The 27,484-nt window shown below is 41.1% G+C and overlaps 1 protein-coding gene across 1 annotated transcript in view; it reads right to left on the reverse strand.

Annotated features, from left to right (window-relative positions):
- Window positions 1-315: 315 nt before the first annotated feature.
- Window positions 316-27,484, reverse strand: part of WDFY2 (WD repeat and FYVE domain containing 2) — a 185,353-nt gene continuing 158,184 nt past the window's right edge. Inside the window, exons 8-12 of the mRNA XM_033950251.1 lie at window positions 20,419-20,524; window positions 16,665-16,766; window positions 10,609-10,739; window positions 5,099-5,207; window positions 316-2,108 (exon numbers count right to left, since the gene is read on the reverse strand). Coding sequence (XP_033806142.1) covers window positions 2,079-2,108; window positions 5,099-5,207; window positions 10,609-10,739; window positions 16,665-16,766; window positions 20,419-20,524 — 478 coding nt within the window. The 3' untranslated portion in view covers window positions 316-2,078. The remainder of the gene's footprint in view (window positions 2,109-5,098; window positions 5,208-10,608; window positions 10,740-16,664; window positions 16,767-20,418; window positions 20,525-27,484) is intronic.

The following is a 27,484-nucleotide window of genomic DNA, read 5'->3' on the forward strand; positions in this document are numbered from 1 at the left end:
CACACCTTTTAAATTCACATCAGCAGCAACACTACCCCTTCCGGTCTGGATATCAACAGGTGATCATGACCTAGCAAAGCTGTCATGTGTTTAACATATAATACAAGTGATAAACTTCACCCTCATTTGTCCAGTAAAGAAAATGAATATTAAAACTATACACAATTTCCTGCAGGATGGTTTGAAAAAGGAAATGCAAAATTGTTTTTTCTTTCTTTGTGTACACATTGTACCAAGTTGCTAAACTTCAAATATAATAAGTAAAACTCCACTTTGGAGGATTTGGTGGGATATAAGATCACATATAACACAACATTTTGTTTAGAAAAAAGATATATGTATTTATATACCGGTAATTGAAGATACCCACTGTGCGAACTCTCTCACCCAGCTTTTTGAATATGTGCATATATGTGTCACACTACAAAACAGATGCACCTTAAGTCAAATAATTTATGAGTTAGTTACAGTCACCCCCTTTATTCAAGCACAATGAGGAAGAATAAATCTGCAGCTCATGACTATGAAATAAATTCCCATTTCACATTCTAGCTTGATTGCTATTCTGCTAGTGAATACTGAACAGAAATTATGTTCACTAGCTTTGTTAAGCTTGACAGAATTCGTTGGGTCAAGGTAAGATCATCACAATCTTTTCAGAAGATACTATCCAAATCATTCAGTGTACTTCAAAGCAAACAATTTACCGGTACCATTTCCTTGCTAATACTAAAGCCACGTTAGTGCATTTGTCTTGCAAGTGGAATGCTCCTATGGCAATGTCAACATTTTTCACAGGTAGAAATTCTACACAAAGTACTAAGAGGTTAGGCTGGCTTGATGCTTAGTAGTAGGGGCTTGTATTGCCACACAGGAGATCTGGGTTCAGATCCAAAGCCTAGTTTCCAAACTCACAAAAACAAGTAGACCCAGTCAATATACAACTCTGAAGCCCTGTGGCCAGATTCAGGGAACACATACTGGTTCTCAACAGAAATCACAACTTTTGGCACCTGACCAATGGTAGTGATTGTGATGGCTGGGTGACCTAGGTAGCTGGAAATAAATGCTTATGGCCTTATAATCCCTGTATGAGGCCAGATATTCTTGAGCTGGGTACCTGAACATAAAGAATCAGGTGTCCCGAGATGACATGCTGGGTCAAAATGCATCAAAGCCACTGACAGTACACTCAGGACTGCAAACCAACTATGCAAATGCCCTCACTCCATCTTGCAAATAAATGGTTAAGAGAAGGGACAGAGACATATAAAAAATGTACACATCCACATTATGCCACAAAACAGACTTAGGAATGGTTTAGGACAGGGCTTCTTCAGCTACTCAATGTGCAAAAATTTTAATCTCTTTTAACCCCTATTCTTATCTGAGTTCATCTAAGAAACCGTATCCAATTCAAACTGTCCAGACCTTGCTCATACTCAAAGCAATTTCACCTTATCAGAACCAGTTGCCAGGCAACTTACAGATTCTGTAAGCCAGGAATAAAGAAAGAAGGAAGAGGACCTGAATGATTACACATGACATTTGTTACTGTATGACCACAGGTGAAGGAACCTGGTTTTAGAATTTAACTGATTCTCAGGGCATCACCATATTATTGAGCATGTGACAGGCTAATGCTTCATCCCACAAATACCTTGAGGGGTGGGACTATTAAGACAGAAAATGAAGAATAACTAACTCTTCTGTATATACTCCTATGGGAAACCTCAATTTTTTTTCACTGTACAAAAGAGATATGAGGAGAGCAAATATGTGATCGAAAGACAAGTCCCATATGTAGAGAAAAGAGCAGGCTTAAATTGCACTGCACACAAACTTTCAACCAAATCACTGCAGCCAGAACATAGCCTTATAAGTGTCTTTTGCAAACCGATTCAAATAGAACTGTTGTACAAACGCTCCACTCGATCCTTTACGAGATTTAAAACTGTTGCAGCTTGGGAAAGCTCTCCTCTTCCGTCATGGGCTCAGGGTTACTCCAACTCTTGCTGTGCATTTTAAGGATCACAAGTACTTCGGAAATACTGCTGGCCAATACAATTAAGTTGACATCAAGAAACTATTGGCGCCATGTCCCATAACTGTAAAAAAAATAAAAATTAGTTTTAGTGATAATTACATGTATGAAATAGATTGCATCAGACCATCAATGGAGCGATGTGGCAAATTTGTATTTTCAACACTGAATCCAAGATTGGAACAGAGATGTATATGAAGGGAAACCTCCCCCTTCCACAAAGCCTTGGAGGCTAAGATATCATCTATTTTGGAACATCTCACACTTTTTTTTAAAGACCAGGAGTGCAGCCCATGACCATAACACACATATTACAAAATAAAAAGTTAAATGGGAACCCACCAAAATTATTTTTAAAACCAAAGGATAGCTTTTACAACACAGAGCCTCTAAGAGGCAATCTTTATGGCATATACTAATGCAAAAAAGGTATTTATGAAACACTAACTACAGAGAAGTCACAGAAACAAATTTCAGAGAAATGCTTTCAAATTTCTCCGTTTTAATCCTTTAATTGGCAGATGGCGAAACAGCTGCTTTTTGTAACTTGATGTTGAATGAGGGCAACAGTGCCAGGTAAACAGATATTTGGAGATGCAGATCTCCCATAAGAGCCATATAAGACACATGTGGCTTCTGAGCAACAATGCCAAGTAAAGGGTTAAACAAAAACCCATGTGGCATCTCAACAGTATATAGGATGTAGCTGTTCTCGTCTGGTTTAATTAGACATTTAGGAGGCAATTTTATAAGGAGGCGCCTAATAAGTGCCTATTGGAGGTCAATTTTATAAAAACAATAAGGCCCGGATTCTCAAACCAGCGCCGATATCGGCAGCTGTCGATTGCGTGCCAGTTTTGGGATCATGCCAACGTGAAAGATAGACATCGGAAATGTAGGCCAGGGTTTTCCAGACCTACATTTTGTGACCATCTTTGCATGATGTAGGCGATTTAGGCCGCCTAACTTCACTTCCAGCATTGGCCGCACCTACTTTGGCATTCAGCAACCCAAAGCGCTTTTGTAGGTGAGATGCCGGCACCGATTTACTAGGCGACGGTATGTACCTCAAATCTCGGTAAAAAATGCCATTTGGACAGCGCTTTTAACAGAGGTATGGGTGCCTACTGGCACCTAGAAAATCAGTATTGGTTTGAGAATCCAGGCCTGGATGCCTGCTCGTCTTTTAAAAATGCTAGCCTAAATAGTAGAAATAACATTTTTTTGCTCTAGAGCAGGTGTAAGGGTCCAAGCCTATAATTTAAGTACATGGCTAGGACAGCCAGCCAGGTTTTCAGGATATCCCGAATGAGAGAGATTTGCATGCCTACTAATTCCATTACCTCCAGTGTCCAGTATGTGTGCTTGCTGTCATATCTGTACCAAGTATACAGGCAGTCCCCGGGTTAAGAACGCATTCCATTTTTTAAAACCGTTCTTAAGTTGAATTTGTATGTAACTTGGATCTTCTTTCTCTTCACAAAGCCACAGGCAGTGTTCGCTACATGCTGCCCGCTGCCTGCGGCTGATCCAGAAGTTTTCCCTCTGAGCATACAGTAGTGGAAAATTTTCTTTTTCCTTCCCATAGTCTGATTCTACTATACTTCCCACCTTCCCTCTTGCATCCCTTTCCATCCATCCCACTTTTCCCTCTCCACCACCACATCCAACATTTCTCCCTCTCCTCTCTCTCTCTTCCCCGCTCCTCTCCCACCACCATGTTGAATAATTCTCTCTCCTTCCCTATGTCCAACAATTCTCTTCTTTTTTCATTTCTTCATGGTGTACCATTTCTCTTCCCCTCTCACTCAGATACGCATGTCCATCAATTCTCCCTTTTCATTTCCTCCCCCACCTCAGCATCTTTCCCTCCCTCCCTCCATTTTCCCATCCTATGTCCCAAGTTCATGTTCCCCTCACTCCCTCCATTGTGTCCCAAGTATATGCCCCCTCCTTCCATTCTTTGTCTGAAGTTTGTGCTCTCTCCCTTCCTTCTGTGTCCCAACATGCTTCCTCTCTCTCATGCCCTAAAGTGCCCCCTCTCTCCCTCCTTCCCTCCCTCCATTCTGTGTCTCAAATTTGTGCCTCCCTCCCGTGGGTGTTTACCTTCTTTTGGCCAGCTCCCTCAACATCCACCTTCCAGCCACACTTGTTTCTCTTCACCAAGCCGCAGACCTACAGCCGCAGCTCCTACATACAGCCAGCTGCAGTCCTACACGCGGCCCACGACTGACCCAGAAGCCTTCTCTTTTGACATCAGAGAGAGCTTCCTCCAATGTCAGAGGGAAGGTTTCCAGGTCAGTTGCAGGCCATGTAAAGGAGCCTCTGCCCACGGCTTTGTGAAGAGAAACAAATGTGGCTGGTGAAGGTGGAGGATGAGGGAGCTGGCCAGAAGAAGGTAAAACGCCAGCGGGAGGGAGGCACAAACATGGGACACAGAATGGAGGGAGGGAGCAAGAAGGGTGCGTTGGGATAAAGGAGGGAGAGAGGTGCATTGGAACACAAAAGGGAGAAGCAGGACCCTCATTCGTAAGTACAAGTGTCCCCAGATGCTTGAACTAGAGAATAACATGGGACAAATTTGTCCCCATCCCTGCAGGAACTCAATGTCCCTGTCCTATCCCTGCGAGTTTTATCACTGTCCCTTTCCCATTCCTGTAAGCTCTGCCTTAAGTGCACAAGCCTCGAACGCTTATGATTTTAAAGTGTTTGAGGCTTGTGCAGATGAGGAAAGAGCTTATAGGAATGGGGTAGGGACAGGAAAAGGAACTCGCCAGGACAGGAAAATGAGCTCTTGCAGAGATGGGAAAAATGGTGTCATTCTCTAGCTTGAATCAGATTTTAAGCAGATACTTTCCCCCAAACTATACAATATTTATTGTTTAACCTCCCCATCTCCCTTGGGAATTTATCCACTGAATATAGGTAAAATTGCACATTCAGTTTTAATTTAGAGAGAATAAACAATTTCAAAAAGCCCATTTCTGCTGTTTTAAAATGCCTTGAAAATCTGCCCTCCCAAAGTATAGTTAGTGAAATCCTCACATTTCCTACCTTAATAATCTTGTCAGTTCCAGAAGTCAGTAGCCATACCCTGGTGGCATCAAAATATACATGGACAATATTGTGTTTGCTGTTATGGAATGTAGCTGTGGGTGCCCGGCTAAAAAGAAAATAAAGAGTAAAATAAAACTACATGGACATCAAAACAAACATAAAAAAGGACTTAGGAATCTAACATTTGCTTCTTTCATGGCAATATTTTATCAAAAAGTCTTGATGGTAATATTCTAGTATAATAGTTTACAGTTCCCATGTATTACTGCTAATTCATTATTTTGTTAAAATCAAAATATCTATTTGTATTTATTTGAAAAAGAAAAGGATATACCAGATACGTTTATGTCTAAGGAGTAGAAGTTATTAGAGTGGGCTACTGTGTTATTTTACTGTTAACTTGGGTTATTAGTAACTAGGCCTCAATAAATAAAATGGGATCTGTGGTTAACCCCCCCCCCCCCCCCCACACACACACATCTTAACAATAGCTCATATTTATAATTACCGTATGTCCGTTAAGTCAAAAGAGCAATCTGACCCATAAATTTATCAATTTTAGGTACCAAAGTAGTCTCCCAAGTCTAAGGTGGGGAAGATGAGTCTGCTGCTAGCACTGAGGATCCAAAAGTGGCATCCATTTGTACCTTCATGTTTACTCTGTAAAACTTTGTGAAAGTATGAAGAGTGGACCATGTAGCTGCCCTACAAATCTCCTTGGGTGGAACTGCCTGGGATTCTGCCCTAAAAGGGAAAAGGATTGGGACTTGTAAACTGCCTTTCTGTAGTTATACAACTACACTCAGCAGTTTACATATGGGTACTTCAAGCATTTTCCATATCTGTCCCAGTGGGCTCACAATTTATCTAATGTACCTGAAAAAGCCACACTTCTGGTGGAATGAGCCTTTAAGGAAATTGGTAGCTGTTTAACACAGCCATTGTAGACAGATGAAATAGCTATACAGATCCATCTGGAAATCGAAGCCTTAGATGCTGGCTTCCCTGGTCCACCAGGACTGGTGATCCCAAAAACATGAACTGAGAGACCAAAATTGTTTGTCATCTCAAGATAATGGGAGAAATACTCTCCTCACATCCAGTAACTCCAAAATTGTCCTTTTTCTTTACACCTGGACCCTGGAACAGAGGCAGCTGGACTTCTTGATTGACATGGAACACCAACATCACTTTTGACAGAAAGGAAGCTCTGTGCATAGACACACTCGCTTCCGTAAATCTGAGGAACAGCTCTCTATATGACAGAGCCTGAAGTTCCAAAACCCTTTTTGTCGAGGCATTAGCTACCAGGAAAAACTGTCTTGATGGTCAGATCTATCAGTGATGCCTCTGCAAGGACTCGTACAAGGCTCTATTGCTAAGATTTCATGTTGGAAATGGTTGTCACCCAGGAGAATGCAACACACACTCTCCTTCAGAAACTTAGACATGAGAAGCTTGCCACATGTACATTGAAAGAGCCAACTGCCAGGCTCTTTTTGAGACTATCCTGAAGAAATTAAAGGACCGTGAAAATCGGGGCCCTAAAAGACTCCACCATCTGTTCCACACACCAGCACGGAAGAGTCTTCCGAGCCTTAGCATATGCCGCGACCGTTTCTGGCTTCTTAGATCATAGGAGGGTAGCTATAACCCCTTCCAAATATCCTTTCTTTAGAGCTGCATGCTCAAGAGCCATACTGTAAGCCGAAAACGGCCCAGACTTTCCAGGGTAATTTGACCCTGTGAAAGAAGAGCTGGGAGCAGTAGCAGTCTAAAGCACTTGTCCTACTGTAGCTGAACCAGATCCACATACCAGTGATTCGGTACATAAGACTTAAGAATTGGATTAGATTAGTAAGTGAGCCATTTACTAGTAATTAATTGATGTTAACAATTATTGCAGTTAATTGAAAATAACTGGAATTTGTATATGCATCTGTCCGTACACTACACTATAACGCCGTGTGCTTAAATAACCTAAGATGTCATTCAAAAGGGGGTGTGGCCAGTGCAGGGGCAGGAATGTTCCAAAATGTTGTACAAGGTGTTATATAGAATAGCCCCATTTCTGTGCACAAATGCCTGGAGTTGGGTGCCAGCATTTATACCAGGTTTCAGCTGGAATAAATAACGGTGCCCAACTTTCAGCACAGAAATCAGTTTATAGAATGCTACTCTGTGCCAATACTTTCAGCACTGATTTTTCTGCTTCATTTTTGAATGCCCCCATAATGCATTGCAATATGTATAAAATGCAGCAGCCAGGATTATTTTAGGGAAATCAGTTTGAGCATATTACTTCAAGATTAATGGAATTATACTGGGTGTTGAATAGGTACCTGAATGGAAGCTGATGTGGCTCAATGGGTAAAAGCCCTGTTCTCATCTTCCAAAGGTCATGAGTTTGAATTCCAAGTATGGTCAGCTCCCCCAGCATATATTTCTATTTTATTAGTGGCATTCTACCTTCTAGGTGCACCTTGATGATCTTACAATGAGGTCACCATTGTGCAGCTGGAGATGTCCATTTGCTCTGAACTAGAAGCCATGGTGAGGTCTGCATTTCTTTTTTCTGTTCTTAACCTTTGGGAAATGCAGTTATCTATGTAATATACAGTATATATATATTTTTTCATGAGCCTTGATTGCTTAATGCAGCTTTTTCAAGACTTTGCACATTGTAGCACTCTTTACTCAGAAAAAAAAGCAGCTTTTTAAGTAAGCAATATAAAGATATCTTTTTCATATTAATTTTGTATAAATTTATACTTAGTTTTATGCCTTTTGTTATACTATGAATTATTATATCCTTTTGTTATTTTTTTTTTATTATTAGATGTACACCGCCTTGAAGCCCGATTTGGCAATATAATAAGCTTTTAATAAACTTGAAACTTCATGAGCTGTGCTTGTTAATGGATCTTTTCCTATAATTAGCGATTAATCAAATTTTAATAAAAACTTGAATATACAGTGATACCTTGGATTACGAGCATAATCCGTTCCAGGAGCATGCTCGTAATCCAAAATGCTCGTTTATCAAAGCAAGTTTCCCCATAGGAAATAATGGAAACTCGCTTTGATACGTTCCCCCTCCCCCCCCCCCCGATAACCGGCATCGCTCCCCCCCCCCGCTCGCAAAGGCCCCCTCGCTCCAACCGGCACTAAGGACTGAGTGGTCGTACGTGCTGGCGGCTTAATACTGGGGGGGTTTTCCTTGATAAAGCTACTTATAGCGAAACATGTCGGTTTGACATTCCCCTTGCCAGAGGCCACATGAAAAAGCTAAGTAACAGCTTTTAAATATCAATCTGAATATTATATAAACTCTGATATAAAGCAAGAGTAAATAATAGAAGAAAGCAAGAGTAAATAATAGAACGTGATAATTAACATAACAACAGGACCCGATGATGAGTAGACACATAAAGCTTGGAGCAATGAAATGTTATTGAGCTCCAAGTGGTGCCGCTAAGGATCCTTGAAACTTGACTAAAAGTCTTGAAGGCATAAGGGTATGCTAATGGTGGTGAAGTTGTGTTGCCATTTGAGTTATAGTATTGATTGAGGACCCTTGTGGAGTATATAGATTGTGTTATTGCATAATACTTGGTGCTCAAGCCATTTCTGACAACTATATGCTATTTTTGTTTTATGCTTAATTTTTGCATTCCATGAGGGTGGCTGAAAGTATTCAGACCCCCTGTTCAATAAAGCCTAAGAATGAGAATTTAAATATACCTGAATTGTGTCTCCTTTTGGCAAAGTATCTCAGTGTGGCCTGACAGACTAGGCAGGTGCCTAGGTCTATTTAACCTGAAAAGCCTTCCTCTTTCCTGGGGAAGCCACACCAACAGGTCAGGATTCGGCACAGCTAAGCCGCCTGCCAGTCCGAGCAGGGGATAGCTGTGTGACAACATCTATTTGTAGAATTGTGTCCAGCGTTTGGATGTCTAAGTTCCAATTAATGCTTGTTAAGTCATTAATTGGGCTTATTATCCACTTTATTTGGACACCTAAGCTGATGGATGTCCAAATCCTTTACAGAATCTACCCCACATTCTTTTTCCCATCACTGTAGATTAGTGAAACTTCTACTTTAATGCAATTTGAATTACATTTTTAAAACCGAATTTTAACAATGGACCAAGAATATAAGGGACTTTTACAAGGCACTATAATTTATTTATTTATTCAATTTTCTATACTGTTCTGTACTGATCTATTGTAATTCCATCTATCTAAGTCTAACCAAGAAAATCTTCAAAGACTTCAGCGGCTAGGTTGATCTTCGCAAAAAGCAAATTCGATCATGTTTCCCCGCTTCTGTCAAAACTTCACTGGCTTCCGGTGATTTCTAGGATTCACTATAAATGTACCTGCCTAATTTTCAAGATCCTACATGGCATTCTTCCTCCCCTAATCCCACTATCCTGGAATTCTTCGAGACCTGACACTACCAGATCCGCCCACATACTCAAACTATCTTTCCCCTCGTTAAAAGGTGTCATGTATGCAGGTAAATTAGGGAAATCCCTTTTCTCCAAATTCACTGAGCTTTGGAATAACCTCCCTGCCCCGCTGTGGAACCTAGGCTCATTCCAATTATTCCGAAAGCATCTGAAAACCTGGCTTTTCTCCAAAACATAAAGCTATCTATTTAAAATGTAAAGCTAGCTATCCTCTTCATAACCTTTAATTTCTTATTATGTCCTCCCCTCATTTATTGAATTACCTATAAACCGTGCCGAGCTCTATCTTTATGGAGATGATGCGGTATACAAACTTAAGGTTTAGTTTAGTTTAGTTCTCCCGAGGAAGCTCAGAATGGTTTACATTAATTTATTCAGGTACCAAACATTTTTCCCTGTCTGTCCTGGTAGGCTCACGATCTATCTAATGTACCTGGGGCAATGGGGGGATTAAGTGACTTGCCCAGGGTCACAAGGAACAGCGTGGGTGCCGAGGCTGTAGTTTTAACCACTGCGCCACACACTCCCTCCTGCTCAACTTTATAAGCCAATATTGACTTATGCCAATTACACATCCAACCTGAAGAGCCACTACCTTAGACAGGGAAAATTGAGGCAATTGCCCTCTGATGTGATCTCTCCACCTTCCCCCCCCCCCCCCTCAAAACCCTTGCTCACTTAGGCATGGTTCTCTTGCCAACAGGAGAGCAGGGTTTTTTGAACTGCATCTGCCTGTGTCATCTTCATTCTGAAGTTGAAATGCAGGAAAGGAAAGGACTGGCGTTGTGGATTCAGACTTCAAATTGATGCCAGGAGAATAGAAGGTAGACACATATTAAAAAGAGTGTGAGTGTATGTTTGTGTGAGACTGTGTGTGGAAGTGATATGATCTGCACTAGCTGATTTCCTGCTGTCAAGCCTTTCAGAATAAAGGAGTCATTCCATACTCTTATCATTTCAGCTGCTTTTAAGACACTGTGGATTTATTTGCCCCATGTCAAAATGCTGCACACCCTTGAGCCAGAAACTTACTCTTCATCTGTGATGGATTCATGACAGCTATCGCAGACCCGCACTTCAAACTCAAATCCCATTAGTGGAATGGTGGAGCGCTTGGAGCTGCATTTGCCACAGACAGCTTTCCCACATTTCCGACAGTGATGCTAGAAGAGCAAGAGTGAAAAAGAAGGTTGGGGGGATGCAGAGTCCTGCGGACCATCTGTTATACATCGACTCAGTTTTTAACCAGCTACACTGCACAGGGTACTCAGACTGATGCCAGTCACTGCTGGGCATTCTCTGTGAACGAAACTCCTGTGGTTTCGCATTTTATGGGGCTTTCAGTTTACCGTTAGGTGACTTTCTGTCGTAATGCAAAAATGACACAAAGTGGTTTTAGCTAGTTGATTACAGACAGCTTCCAAACAGGATTGCCACAAACCATTAGGCAATTAGCCAGGGCAGAAAGAACACTTTCCTGTGGGTTGCTGCACACTCAAGGGCTGACATAATAAGCTCTGTGTTAGAGCAACGAGCTAAGCATTAGCATGCAATATTTAATGCATGAGCTAAAAAAGCATCCTTTATGCCTGATACAGTAAACCAATGGCATGAACAATTACTGCATTGCTAGACAACATGTACAGTATTTGCAAAAAATAGAGCATACCATGGTAATCTGCCATAGTTTTCTGCACTGGGTGTACGGTGCCTCTTTCCTGTCACTGTGTGAGTGTGGAGGGAGAAGGTGGTACCAAGATAAAATAAAGTCCCCTGTCAAATATCCCTAGTGACTCGAATGGGAAAAGAAAAGACAACGCTCCATCCTCCTGTGCTATCTAGTCCAAGGCAACATTATTTTGGAAGAAGGCAGCAGGCTGAAATGGCTGCTAATGCTTCTCTGGGACCAGATAAATATCAGTTCACAAGGGGGTGGGGAAGGGAGGTGGCATAGCAACAGACTCTGGTCGAGGCCATCCCTGTGCCAGGTGCTGAGGTTGGAGGTGGCCCAGGCCAGGTAGACCCATAGATAGTTCTTTTTTCTCCCACTTGGGTCACCTGGAGTGGTCCAGACTGAATGCAAACACACCTGTCTCACTTCATTTCAGAAAATGCTGAAAACTCAATTATTTGCCAATGACTTCTTATGCTAAGATATATTTCAGTTGATAATCGCCTTTTGCAACTTTTCTGACATCAATGTATGATTTAAAGCTTGTTTGTACTTCTGAATTGATTGAATTTGTGCTCTATCTCTGTTATAACAGTGACGATTAATGATGTCTTGACGTCTGTTATATGTGATAATCGGAGGGAAACAAGATTTTATGTATGTGATATGGAAACTGCATAGTTGTATGCGGTATATAAATTTTTTAATAAATAAATTAAATAATTCTGCAATGCATCTTTACGCCATCCATAAGCTGGAGAAAAAATTCTGCATTTTGACAGGGAATAAAAAGTACATCGTGGGGGCGTGGGGGGTGTGGGTGTGTTTGGGGATGGGGTGTGGGGGGGGGTGTGGGGGTGTTTTTTTTTTAAACATCAAAAGCAATTTCATGTTCAGCCTTTTGCATGACTTCCATGCTGTTCTTTAGTGGTTTTACTTATGCTTTTTCTGTGCTAAATATCTTACTATATGGCGAGTGTGATTAATGTTTGAAAATCTGGAGTAAAGTATTGTGCAGACAGATAATATAGCTTATTACACAGGTCACTGGATCTCCAGGCACCCTGCTTTTCCGCCTTTTGAATTGCTTTTTTAGGAATATTGCATTTGCTTATTGTACATGTGTGCTAAAACTGTGTGCAGAGCGGCTCATAATCTGATTGCACAGATACATTCAGTGTCAGGCAGACTGACCAGATTTTAAAAGGGGGGGGGGAAGAGGAGGTGGAATTGATAGCAGCAGAGGTGGCCTTCCAAAGAAGGCAAGGGCCATCAAAGTTTTGAACTTCATGGTGGCAAAAACCATCATGCCAATTCTATAAATTTACACCTATGGGTAAGCCCCAAATACTCTAATACAAAATACTAGCCCATGTGCAGGTAAGAGGCACCACTAATTGGCATTTACCCACATATGCCCTAGCCACGATTCAATTAAAAAAAAAAACCCTGTGTGCTCTCTTAACGTTTATGTGAAAGGGGCATTCATGTGAGCAGAGCATGGGTGGGCAATGGGCAATTCTACTGGATGCACATGTAACTTACAGAATAAAGCTATGTGTGAATGGGGTGCCACATAGCCACAAACGCCTATACCAGCTATTGATCAGATTGTGAGCTATTAGAACAGGGCTGTCTCCTCTGCAATTATGTACTGTGCTCTAGAAATAATAATAGTAGAAGTAGCATAGGTGGATTGTGGCTGCATGTTCACGCTTACGTGGTGCCTTATTCCAGTGGTTCCCAACCCTGTCCTGGAGGAACACCAGGCCAATTGGGTTTTCAGGCTAGCCCTAATGAATATGCATGAAGCAAATTTGCATGCCTATCACTTCCATCATATGCAAATCTCTCTCATGCATATTCATTAGGGCTAGCCTGAAAACCCGGTTGGCCTGGTGTTCCTCCAGGACAGGGTTGGGAATCACTGCCTTATTCTATAATTGCACTTACCTCTTAAGCGTCCTTATAGAAAATCATTTGAGAAGGTATCCAGGTGACAAGCCAAAAACTGATTTGTAACAGATACAAGCAAACTTAAACAAAACTCTGGCCTCAATCGGCAGCCAGTGAAATTTCAAATAATATGGTGTAATAGGCTCCCATTTTTTCAATCCAAAGATCAATTGAACTGCGGGTAAACTCGGAGGGCTTCACGAGTACTGTTTTGGTGTGTATGGAGTGTATGAAATATGTTATTTAATTGAATTTTTTAAGGTATATGGTGTAATAAAGATGATTACATTAAAAAAATATATATATATTTATATAAACAATTTAATGGTTTAAATGCATTGCTCTTTTTGTATTGAATTTATTCATATTCATTAGGGATATCTTGAAAACTCAACTGTCTAGCGATCCCCCAGGACAGGTTTAAGAGCCACTGACAGACTAAGTCATTCAATGAGTTGAAAACCAACAGCCACAACTTCTGTCCTAACACAAACCATCTGCAGATGGAGGTATTTGAGAGTGAGGGATGATACGCTCCCTCCCGTTTACTCTGGAGAAAAGACACATTGCAGGAGTTTGAATCAGCTGTAGTTTATGTGACTTCCTGACAAACTGACCAGCTACTGTAGTAGCCTAGCCTTGAGGTAATGCAGGGTCACTTTAAAACAGCAGGTTGTGCTTTGGCAGGTTTTGCTCTGTGCGAATCACACAGGGGGCAAATTCTACAACTGGGCATCTCCAATTAGGTGCCCCAAAGATGCATTGTAGGAAACTATTTTCTAATGGCGTTTGGGCGCCCAGATTTTGTTACGCAATTCTAGTGTAAGCCTGTTACTGGTTTGCCTATCATTTATGTGCCTGCAGTTACTCCAGTCAGAGTGGGCATCTAAATATGGCAGGAATGAGCAGTCTTTAGTAAGTTACATAACCGAGAGCCCCTACCATGCTCTAATTTCAAGTCTACCCCCACATTGCACACTATGTAAGTTATGCATTATGGCCCAGATTTTCTATAGGGCACCGATTTTTGCGGCTGCTGATCACATGTCAATCATATGATAATAAATAATAATAATATTAATTTATTTTTTGTATACCGCTAGACCAGAAGTTCGAAGTAGAGAGTTGCGAGGGGACAGAAATCCCACCCATCCCCGCCTGTCCCCGCCAGGATCCTCTCCGTCCCCACCCGTGCCCGTCAGGATCCTCTCCATCCCCACAAGGAATTACCTCCATGCCCGCCCATCCACATAAAAAGCAGCAATTACTTCCGACAGGATCATCAATTCCACAGTTTCTTTTGTGTTTGCACTGCTGTTTTCCTTGTGGAATCTCTTTGGTGGAACCCTTTTTTTGTTTTCTGTTCAGGTAATTAACATAAACCCCCTCTTTTATTAAGGTTGACGTGTCCATTATATTATATGGACGGACCCTGCTTCCAAAGCCTTCCATCCCCGTGGGAGTCCCGTTGGCTAGAGAGGGATTCCTGCGGGACCCCCGCAGAATTTCCGCTATCCCTGTTCCCGTGCAGACCTCTAGTTCGAAGCGGTTCACAACAGAAAAGATACATACAATCGATATGTGTGAAATACAGTCAATAAAAAGAATACATCTATTAAAAAACAAGAAGTTAAAACAGTAGCATAACTAAGATGTAAACATGATGGCGCCCTATAGAGAATCACGACTCCACAAAAGGCAGGAGCCAGAAATGTAGACCACGGTTTTCCAGGCCTACATTTCCAGTGCCTATCTTTGTTGTGAATCGAGCCTACATAGGCACTTTAGACCGCCTAGCTACACTTCTGGTGTTATGACCCAAAGGCTTAGAGGAAAAGTATCACTGTTCGTCAACGCCGCCAAACTATCCAACAGAGTAGGTAAAAGCACTTTGCCTGACAGTATGACGCAGGACCTACTACTACTGGAACAGTGGTCATCGACTTGGCAGCTAAGCTTCAATGCTAAAAAGTGTAAGGTAATGCACCTGGGTAAGAGAAATCCGTGCAGAACTTACACACTAGATGGTAAGATCTTGACTAGGACCACGGCAGAACGTGATTTAGGGGTGATCATTAGTGATGACATGAAGGCTGTCAATCAAGTAGAGAAGGCTTCCTCAAAAGCAAGGCAAATGATGGGTTGTATCCGAAGAGGTTTTGTTAGCAGGAGACCTGAAGTCATAATGCCATTGTACAGATCCATGGTGAGACCTCATTTGGAGTATTGTGTTCAATTCTGGAGACCACACTACCGGAAAGATGTGCTGAGAATTGAGTCAGTCCAGCGAATGGCCACCAGGATGGTCTTGGGGCTCAAGGATTTCACGTATGAGGAACGGCTAAATAAATTGCAGCTGTACTCACTTGAGGAACGAAGAGAGAGGGGAGACATGATTGAGACATTTAAGTATATCATGGGCCGTATCGAGGCAGAAGATGATGTCTTCTGTCTTATAGGACCCTCGAACACCAGAGGGCATCCGCTGAAAATCAGAGGAGGGAAGTTTCATGGTGATTCCAGAAAGTACTACTTCACCGAAAGAGTGGTCGATCATTGGAACGAACTCCCACTGCAGGTGATTGAGGCCAACAGCGTGTCAGACTTTAAAAGAAAATGGGATATTCACGTGGGATCTCTAGGGGAGTAAAGTCAGGGGGGTGGGTCATTAGAGTGAGCAGACTTGATGGGCTATGGCCCTTTTCTGCCGTCATTTTCTATGTTTCTAACCACGCTCATAATGGCGCTCGGCAGCCTAATGTGCCTATGTAGGTGCAATCCCAGCGTGCATTATTTAGGCAGCGGTAGGTGCTTTAAACGGTGCCTTTTTTGCCGTTTTAAATAGTGTTTGTTTAGCTTAGGCGCCTTCCCCTATTTATTTTATTTATTTAAAAATTTATATACTGTATATTACCTATATGATTTCCCTAGTAACAAACATAAAATGTTAAACATACATAGTTCAGTTGTTAAAAAAACCCAAACTCTTAAAAAGTCGATAAACATCAGAAATCTTCAAATTCAGTTTGAATATAAAATTTCAACTCAAAAAAACCTTCAAACAGTTTAGGTGTGTAAATGTAGATGCTTAGATTATAGAGTCGCCCTTATAACATTTACCCTCTAAAAGGCTGAAACAGATTATTTAGATTGAAGGCCTAGTAGGTGCCTATTTTAAGTCTATATTATAAATACACATTACTGCTTATATGTCTTTACAGAACAGCATTACAAAAGCTGCAACAATCACAATTAAAATGCAATTGCATACCAGCTTGCCATTATTTTTCTTTTACCATATCACAGTTAATAGCATTTAATCCTTTCCATGGTAGCCAAATACAGTTCGGCTCCCTGAACCTGGAGGTTTTAGATAGATATATAAACAATACAGGCCAAGTCCTTTCACAGCCAAGTCCTCTGCTAGCCTCTTAAATTACATCAGTGTGGATTCACATACCTGCCTAAGGCCAATTTTCTTGCTGTCCCACATTTGTTTAAAGTTCCAGAAGAAAGGCTGGTCACATTTCTGACAGGAATCGCTGTCCAACCACTCAGGTGTCTGCAGCAAGACACACACCATTTGAGGAAAAGGGTCTTAACATACTTAGATTCTAAAAAAGTGATTTCACTTACAGACTAGAACAAACTAAATTGTCCAATTGGCAGTTTGTTAAAATCAATAATACCAAAACTAAATGGAGAAAATGTATACAGACTAAATAATGACCTGGTTCTTAAAACAATGGGTACTACCGCAGGCACAGACCATAAGGCCCCAATTTTCTACCTGGTTAACTTCCTTTTACCTTTACACTCCAGCCTATTTATAACATTCCTATTTCACTCATCTCGTAATATTCTGGGGTCTTTCATAAGCACCAACATACTGTACACTTCTTTTTAAGGAAACCCCCCCCCCCACACACACACACAGAACTGTGAAAGGCAATTTTAAAACTGGGTGTGTACAATACATATATGGGGCTCATAATCAAAAGAGAAATATGTCCTTAAACCAGCTTAAGTCGGCACTTGGATGAACATTTCTCAAAAACGTCCAAGTGCCAATACTAAAAACGGCTTTTGGACGCATTCATAGTGCTGCTGAACGACCAAAGCTAAACAAGGCTTTTCGGGAGGAATGTCGAGGGCGGGAGTTCCGGCTTAGACTTAGTCATACAGCATGTATAACCGAAAATTATATAGCCCACAATCGACAGAACTTGGACGTTGTGACTTAGACCATTGGTCTAAGTCACAAAATCCAACCTAAACTCACCAGGTAAGCACTGCAAACACATAAAACAGACCCCCACATACTACCCCAATGATCACCGACCCCCCCCATAAAAAATATTAATCACATCTTTAAAATTCAGCCTCCAGTCCATCATCACCTGGCCGCCTGGCATAGGAAAGCCTAGTCGTCCAGCACAGAGGCAGCTTAAGTCGTCTTGGGGGTGGGTTAGGGACCCATAGAGAGGAGGACCCATGCACATAAGCCCCTGTAATCACTGCATTAATAATGAAACATGTGCACTCCCCTATATACCCCCAAAATCCTTTTTTACTGGCATATAAGTGGCTCCTGCAAACATAAGGGCTATTGGGGTGGTAGATAAGTGGGTCTAGGGGATTCTGGAGGTGGTTTGGGGGCTCACTGTAACCTATAAGGGAGCTGTAGGGAGAAGACATGGCACCCTTTTTGTGAAGTTCACAGCAGTGCCCTGTAAGGTACCCCACTATTTAGGTGCCATGTCGGGTGTGCAGTCCATCACTTTGCAGACCCCTCCCACATCCAACAAGGCTTGTTCTAGGCGTTTTGGACTTGGACGAAAAGTTGGACAAAAATGTTGTATAAAGATGGACGATTTAGCGGCTTGGACGATCAGATCGGCAGGACGTATAATTAGACGATTTTCGAAACGAAAAAAAGTTGGACGTATTTTTCGAAAGTGTGTCTTAAGCTGTTTTTTACTTTGGACGACTTGCGAGATGGACATAAACGGACTTAATCGAAAGGGACGTCTATGCCCCTCTATGTGTTTTTCTAAAATATTCCAGGTAAGTGGCATAGTGTGTTACTGCAAGAGGGGAACACATATGGGCATAGGAGGGGTGCGTGTGTGTCTATAATATATGCATGCAACTTATAAAATCTTATAATTGACATGCTTTGCATGGCGCAGTTAAGCAAGCCCATTTGCGCCTGCCGTCAGCTTGGTCTAAATGGTCACATCTAAATTTTGTGGAACAAAAGATCGGATGTACCAGTTTGTAGTTTAATAAGCGTCCAAAAACCAATGTTAAACACAATCCACAAAGAGTGGATTTAGTCTTGTGAGCTGTGCTGCTTGTTGTAGCCTTTTGGATGTTTTTATATTTAAGACTGCCAAGGACCTTATAAGATCCCTGAGGAAGGCATTTTTATTTCGCTGAAACACAGCCCTTGTTGGGTCATTTTTAATTTACAAAATTATCACTCCAAAACAAAAGCACCACACAAGCCAAGAAAGCTAGCTTATTACTTAAGCGAAAGAAAAGCCTCAGACAAACGGAGGGGTGTATCTACACTCTTCCATCCAAGCATCATAGGCAAAAAACTTTCGCACAAGTTTAAAGTTAGCAGGTGGGAGCAAAAAAAAAAAAAAAGCAGAGAATGATTAGTGGTAAACAGTTTTTCTGCTCCCACCTGTTAACTTTAAACTTGTGTGAAAGTTTTTTGCCTATGATGCTTGGGTGGAAGGGTGTGGGTACACCCCTCCGTTTGTCTGAGGCTTTTCTTTCGCTTAAGTAATAAGCTAGCTTTCTTGGCTTGTGTGGTGCTTTTGTTTTGGAGTGATATTGTTTTATTACACTTCCCTCCATTCCTCTCTGGTTTTTGTCATTTTTATTTTATACATTATTTGGTTTCCATCTTGTGAGTCACTTGTGACTGTATAGACCCTTTGTGGATTGTTTTTAAGATTGCAGTTTAATAAGCATCCAAATAACTTAAAAACAAACTGGTACATCCAATTTTTTGTTTCACAATCTTTTGTTGTTTTGCTGCTTTTTTCCTTTGTGAAACCTTTTGGTGCTATTTGGATTTTGTTGTTTTTTCACAACTAAATTTTGGCATGTCAATTTGGGGTTATGCCGATATTCTTGGTGCATAGATGCTGTTCTAGAATTGGCACTCAGCGTGCAACATCAGCGCTCCTAACTGGAGGTGCCAAGTAATAGAGTTACCTCCTTAATGCCCTAAGAGTGTATCTTGTTTAAAACATGCAGGACATTTTGTTAAAAATAGAAATCAAATTTTTCTAAATTCTTTTGTATCTATCTGTTGTTATTAATCTGTTCTAAAAAGAATGGCCGTGGGAGCTGGTCCTGAGCCTCAAGTTGTAGTCTGGTGGTATCTGGGTTCTAATTCCCAACTCTCAGAGATCACATTGCAGAGGTGGTAACACACAGTCTCTGCAGCAAGCCTGGTAGGGTTACAAAACTGGGGCTGCATGAACATGTTATGCAGTCATACCAACATAATCTCTGGGTCAAACTAAGGCCTGGATGTACTAAAGATACTGACTGGATCACTGCTGGCTGATTCTCTGGTCGATTCTGGGTGAGTGATCGATGCACTACCAAGATTGCATGCAAATGATTTGTATGGAGATGCAAATCATTTGCATGCAAATCCAACAGATCAATCTCTCGGTGAGCAATTGACTTGCGCAGAACCCTCACAGCAGTGACAGGGGAAGCAGCCTCCTGTCACTGGCGTTAGGGCTTTTTTTCTTTTTTTAATGGCACAGATGTGCATGTGTTATACACGCACAATCTGCCCCATTAAAAAAAGAAAAAAAAGCCCCCCGCGCTGATGACCCTTCCCCAACAATCACCCCTCCACGGCAGCGAAAATGGTAGGAGAGATGCCTAATCCCTCCTGCCAGGTTGAATACCCTGCGCCGTGCCCCCACCCGGTCCTGAACCCCCAACGCCACTGATTCCCACCCCAAACCATCTCTTACCCTCCCCCTAACTCCTGAAAAGAAAAAAAGGCAGGAGGGATGCCCACTCCCTCCTGCCATCGGATGCTCCGCCCCCCCCTTCCCCCCCATGCAATCTCTTAGGGAGAGGAGGAAATAGTGGATGCTGTGGATGGGCCATTTGGCCTTTATCTGCTATCATGTTTCTATGTAACAAACTGTGGGAACCAAGATACCGACCTCCTGCCTCTCAACGTCCATGTTCCAAACCACTATCACACCATCGCTGCTGCAGGAGATGAGCTGCCGCGTGTGATGGGCATAAGAGACAGACTGGACTTTGTCACTAGGAAAGAAATGCAGAACACCAGTTTTATAAAAAGGCAATTGGAAGAAGTTTGAATAAACGTATCTCCTCCAAATGTGGACCAATGCTTTGCTTTCAAGTCTTCTCATTTTATGAAAGTTCTTTATTGCACAATATGGCAGTTATATTACATGTTCAACTCAAACAGAATGACACATGCATTGAACTGATTATACACACCAACATCAGAAATGCTTTCAACTATCAATTTGCTGTTGAAGCCCCTCCTCATTCCCCCTATTAAAGAATGTATTATATTCTACTTTTTTAAAAGTAGGATATAAGGCAGTAGTTTTTAAACCTGTCTTAGAGGACCTCCAGCCAGTCGGGTTTTTAAGATATCCCTAATGAATATGCATAAGGCAGATTTGCATATAACAGAGGTGGCAGGCATGCATATCTGCCTCATGCAAAGTCATTAAGGATGTCTTGAAAACTCAATTGGCTGGGGGGTCCCCCAGGACAGGTTTAAGAACCTCCGATATAAGGCATTCTTTAACTGAATGGCTTGAGTCATTGTACTTCCAGTTTTCAAAAGCATTAACAAACCATGCAAGTGATGTTAAGTTTCTCCATCTAAAGGGACCAAATTGGCAGATAACTTACACAAAGCTTAAATTTGGTATTGATCGACAAAAGGAATTTAAACTTATTTTTAAATGTTACCGCAAGGTAATGGCGGAATAGAAATCACTAATGTAATGTATAAGTAAAACTATCTTTTCTTTACTTTATACATTTATATTCTGCCTACACCACATTACAGGTTTGAAGTGGATTACAATAAGTAAGATAAACAATATAGAACCAGCATTTTAAAACCATCCATCTTAAAATTACAAAAGTCAATGAGGACAATTTAGCATAACCTACATATAATCGCTGTGATACAAACACATTCAATTAGAAGCAAGATATTTATGGAATAAAGTAGTCTTAATTACTTTATGAAATTGTGCATAATTATATACTAGTATAATAGGAGTTAGGAAGAAGCTTGGCTGCACAATAAGAAAAAAGTGGAAAAAGTGTTCTTAGATCTAATACCTTTTAAAGAAGGGAACATTATTTTCAATTGATTACATGTATCAAATTTTGAATGAAAAACTCCACAAAATGATAAAGATAAACTAGAACCAATCCATAGAAAATTTTAAATATAAAACACTAGAGTCTGAACTCAATCCTAGCTTCCTTTGGGAGCCAGTGGAATTGTACATAGCATTGTGTAATTTGCTCGGACTTCTTCAATGAACAGATCAATTGAACAGCTGTATTTTGGACAGTGCGCAATTTCTTCATCATATCACCACAACTCTTCGCTATACCTTATTTATCTCTCTTCTCTGCATTTTTATTAATTGGCAACACTGAAATGTGTACTGTGATGATATGTTAGTATATTAACATTATTTGATTAAACAATATAACCTCCCAGGAATTTCAAATGGCAGACTCATTAGTCATCCAACAGAGCTGAATGCTGTAATTTTCAAGATAAAAGTTCTTTGGAATAACTAAAAATTCATATCCAAACTGTGCTATGTTCAAATAAAAAACATTCTGAAGTTAGACTCCCCCCCCCCAAAAAAAAAAACAAAAAACTATATCCTCGAGAGAAAGAGATTATTTGTTATGAAAAATAGTTTCTCCTCACACCAGTTTGATTTAAAAAAAATTTTACCATATGGACCATCAAAATAGGTCACCACTTTAAAATCAGAATGTTTGTCTCTAGGACACACGCATATATTCAAGGATCTGCAGTGGTTCATCTCGAGTAGGGATTGTCTCTTGCATATCAATATACAGCGCTGCGTGCATCTGGTAGTGCTATAGAAATGATAAGAAGTAGTAGTATGTTGGATCTCAGGTCAGACCTTCATTGGATCTTATTCTGTTTGGCCATCCAGGTACTTAGACGTCATGATAGATTATCTGTATTTTCACTACAAACATTTACTGCAGTAGGGAAGGGTTTTGCCATCTTATGCCAACTATGCTTGCAGTTATTATGACAATTCAACTATGCATACTCCTCTCCATGCCCTTCTGGTTTCACACCTGGACCTTTGTAATGACATTATTACATTAGTGATTTTTATTCCACCATTACCTTACAGTTTAAGGCGGATTACAAAAGAGGTTATCTGGACATGTCCAGAGGTGTTACAAAGTAAAGCGGGTTGCTTCAGGGGATTGAAATGTTTCATGCAGTGTTAGTTAGTCTTCATGGATTTCTTGAATAGCAGGGTTTTTATTTCTTTTCTGAAGGTTTTGTAGTCTGGGGTCACGATCAGTAGATTGGAGAGTTGGTGGTCTAGTTTTGCTGCCTGTTTGACTAGCAGGCCATCGTACAGTTTTTTTCTGTTTAATGTCTCTGATTGGAGAGTACGTGAATGGTGTCTGGGTTCTCCTGTGTCTGGTTGTGGAAGTTTGGATTAGGCAGTTGTTCAAGTAGGCTGGGCTGTCTCCATTTATGGATTTAAATAGTAGACAATAGAATTTGAATAGTATTCTTGCTTGAATTGGGAGCCTCAGTGATGTGGTCGTGTTTTCTTAGCAAATAGATCAGGGGCTGTGTTTTGTACTGTTTGTAGTTGTTTTATCATTGTTGCGGGGAAGGAGAGATAGGGGATGTTGCAGTAGTCTAGGAGACCTAGGACTAGGTAATATGGTCTACATATACTGCAATCTCCCAGATGAATATGAAATAATTGCAAACCCTTCATAAATCTACAATTTATCTCCTGTCAGGCTAAAGTGTCTGATCGTGTGACAGATAAAGACCTATAATTTACATGCATTATAATTTCATGATTAAAGTGTCTTTTCTTTGTTATTTCTTAGTCATGGACCTTAGAAGTCTACCCATTACTGTCCTTAGTCTCCAACAACTGGTGTTGCCATTGAAGCTCACTCCAGCATCTGCAGGATTCAGCCCATGAAAGTCTGCCCAGCACCATCTTCATGTTCCAAATTGCTGGGGCTCCCATCGAAGCCCTCCCAAGCCCATCCTAAACTGAATTACTATATATGGGACACAGATTGTGCAAGCCTGTCCGGTACCAGTCTTAGTTCTTCAATTTATACCATTCATATTCTAATTAGAGATCCTCTGTGTTCATCATATGCTTTTTTGAATTCTATCACTGTATCCCTTCTCCACCACCTCCCTTGGAAGGACATTCCAGACATCTACCATCCTCTCCGTGAAAAAGAATTTCCTAACATTACTCCCAAGTCTATCACCTTGCTGAAAATATAAATATTGTGGTTACCATACTAGCACAGGTCATTTAGCGTAAGCCTGCTTTTTAATTCACTTGCTTCACATTTAAATATCTTAGCATGATATAGATTTCCTTTGGAAACAGTGCAATACTGCTGACTACTAGCGGAATTAGAAAAGGTTCAAAGAAGAGCAACCAGGATGATAAAGGGGGTAGAATTCCTTTTATATAAGGAAAGTCTAACAAGGTTAGGGCTTTTCAGCTTGGAAGAGATGGCCAAGGGGAAATATGACTTAAGTCTACAAAATCCTGAGTAGTGTTGAATGGGGACATGTGGATTAATTTTTTACTCCATCCAAAATTACATTCAACAAAGTTACAGGGAGATACTTTTAAAATCAATAGAAGGAAACATTTTTTCACTCAGAGAATGGTTAAGCTCTAGAACGAATTGTCAGAGGATGTGGTAAGAGTGGTCAACGTAGTTGGTTTTTAAAAAGGTTTAGACAAGTTCCTGAAGAAAAAAGACCATAGGCTGATATCAAGACAGACATGGGGGAAGCCACTTCTTGCCCTGGATCGGTAGCATAGAATGCTGCTACTATTTGGGTTAGATGGACCATTGGTCTAACCCAGTAAGGCTATTCTTATGTTAATATTTTTTAAATTCATTTTAATTATTTTAATAGAATGATTATCTAAGATTAGATTTCTTTTTCTTATCTTTGTAAACCTCTTTGACCTGTTTTACCAGAATAAGGTGGCATAGCAAATCTCAATAAGTGATAAACCTTTCAAAACCTTCCATGAAACGATTCCGTACTACATGAAAACTAAACTACAAATCTACTTCCCAAAACGACCACTGAGGTCCCAAGGAGAAAAACGACTGACCATACCTTCTGGCCGCTCCCTCAAAACTGAAACCGCCCGCAAACACTCCTACTCACATTTCATACCCAAACTTTGGCACACAATCCCTCCATCTGTCAGATCACTAGATGGACTCTGGAACTTCAGGAAGGCCGTGAAAACCTTCCTCTTTACTAACCCAGCGCCTTAAAGTCATTCACCCTGAAATGCCACCCAGTCAACGCACCTATGTCACTTAATCTCACCAGATGCTACTTAGTACATATGTTTTATTGTCATGTCTATATTGTAATTTATGTAAACTGTCATCTCTGCTCTGTCTGGATTATTATGGATGTACTTTGTAACCCGTTCTGGGCTCCTTTGGGAGGACGGGCTAAAAATCGAATAAATAAATAAAATTAAATAAATAAATAAATAAAGGAAATGGAGAAGAGGCTGACACAACAACCATGAGCTGTGCAGAAATGTTTTTGTACAAATTTTCACTTGCTCCAAACACAAACATAACTCCCAGCTCCACTCAAACTACATCTCTGGGAATGCCTACATGTATATTGTATAGAAGTAGATGCTAATTTTTTATGCAATTTGCTCAACGTATATCCTCCAATGCAACTTTTTAAGACCCACCTTTTGCACATACATATGTTGCTGGTGGAAAATGCTTTATTATAATTATCCCTGAAATTACTTTGGGTCTGCCTTTAGCCTCATTTGGAAACAGCAACATTTGGTCCACCGATTCCGCCCTAAGCGGGCAGCCAGCAATCAAATCCCCATAGAAGCTTATGCAAACATACAACATTTCAAAGATATACGACTCGCTTGGCTGTATAATTAGATATGTAGTATCAGTTTACATATTTCATTAGCACATACTACCTAATACCCAAAGAGGAAAAACATTCCCATCCAGTAAACATATTCACTATGGAAACATGAGGACAGACTGCTCTGCTACCAGCAAAAGAACCAAAAAAGCCCTCTTGTTAATTTTGAGAAAGGGATTATTATTAAACTGCTGGAACATTTTATGAAGCTTTTCTGTTTAAAGTTTTTCTTTTAGAAAAAACTAGTGTGTATTCCAAGAAACTTAATTCCACTGTCAACCATGGAAGTTTCACAAAATGGAGCAATAGCAGAGAGTAACACTGAGAAAGTAAAGGATACTGACTGTTCAACCACTTCACTCTTTTCTAGCAAAATATAATATTTAGGGCAGTGGTGTCAAACTCAATCACATCAGGGACCGAAATCTAAAACATAGGCTAAGTCGCGGGCCAATTTTTAAAATTAAGATACTTAGGAGTCCTTTTATTAAGGTACGCTAACCGATTTAGTGCATGCTAAAGATTAGCACACGTTAAATGTGTACCTTAATAAAAGGACCCCTTAGTCTTGGTAGAAGTATAGGGTTACAACCTCTCTAACCTCACGCCGGCTCTGTGATGTAAACAAAATAAATTAAAAAAGACTTTTCCTCTCTCTTTTAGGTCCTAGTTCACGCTTGCTGTCTAACACCAGCTCTGGCAGGATACACATTTCAAATCTGACATATTGTAATCACAAAACAGAAAATAAAATTATTTTTTCTACCTTTTGTTGTCTAGTCATTTTTCAAATCATGTTGGTCCCAGGCTCTGGTTGTCTTCTGATAATTCACTTACCAAGGTCTCCTGCCCATTTGTCGTTTACTTCTTTCACCATGCTAACCATCCATCTTCCATCTCTACCTTCCCCTTCCGTTTCCCTTCCCTCTCCCAGAGGTCTGGCATCTTTCCTTTTTTTCGTCTCCATCCCCGCAGCTGCAGCAATGGACTCCCATCATCCCCAGATCCACCATCTCTCCTTTTCTCAACTACCCTTTCATCCAGCATCTCTCCCTCCTGCCCCACCACCCCAGGGTCCACCATCTCTCCCTTTCTCTTTCCAACTACACTCCTATCCAGTATCTCTATCCCCCCATCCACACCATCCCTTGTGTCCAACTTCTCTCCCTTTCTGTTCCCTCCCTCTATCCCATTGTCTCCCATCTCTCTCCCTCTCCTTGTTTTCAGACCCATTATTTCTTCCCCTCCCCCCCCCCACCCTCAGTCCAGCATATGCACGTCTCTTTGCCCCTCCTTCCCTCCCTCCGTGTACTTCTACACCAGGGCCTGCCCTCTCCCCCCCCAAAGGCCTGCATGCTTTCCCCCTTCTTTCTAGCGTTTTCTGGCTTCCCGGGCTCACTTTAAAACAGCCTGCAGAGGATCGTTGATTGGCTGTAGCGATCCTAGCAGGCTACCATCAGCCTCTGCAGCGCGTTCCTTCTGCTGTGGTCCTACTCCTCCTCCGATGTATGGAACGTGCTGTAGAGGCCGACAGCAGCCTGCTGGGATCGCTACAGCTGACTGGCGATCTTCTGCAGGCTGTTTTGAAGGTGAGACCAGGAAGGTGAGCACAATGTCCAAAATGAAATCTGATATTTCAGCTGTTTCCTGGGCAACTGCAATATGATGAATGGGAAACTGCTGAAAAAGATTATTCAAACATTTTCATCAATGAATGGAAGCTGGTACAGAAAATTGCAGACTGTAGCCTCCATTCTTCAAAATCCCGTTCCAAGGAAATAAATCAAGTGTCTGCAGATGGCTTCTCTCTGCCCTAGAAATAATGCTTTAAGCCTATGCTGGGGATGCCTGACTGCTCTACAGCCATTTTTTTAGACCTAGGAATTGCTCAGGAGAGACAGCAGAGGAAGTGAGCTGTTTAACAAGTTTAACAAATTTGCAGACGACACCAAACTTTTTAGTGGTGCTCGGACTATAGAAGACTGCGAAGAATTGCAAAG

The sequence above is a fragment of the Geotrypetes seraphini genome, chromosome 6 (genome assembly GCF_902459505.1).
Source record: "Geotrypetes seraphini chromosome 6, aGeoSer1.1, whole genome shotgun sequence".
Taxonomy (NCBI): domain Eukaryota; kingdom Metazoa; phylum Chordata; class Amphibia; order Gymnophiona; family Dermophiidae; genus Geotrypetes; species Geotrypetes seraphini.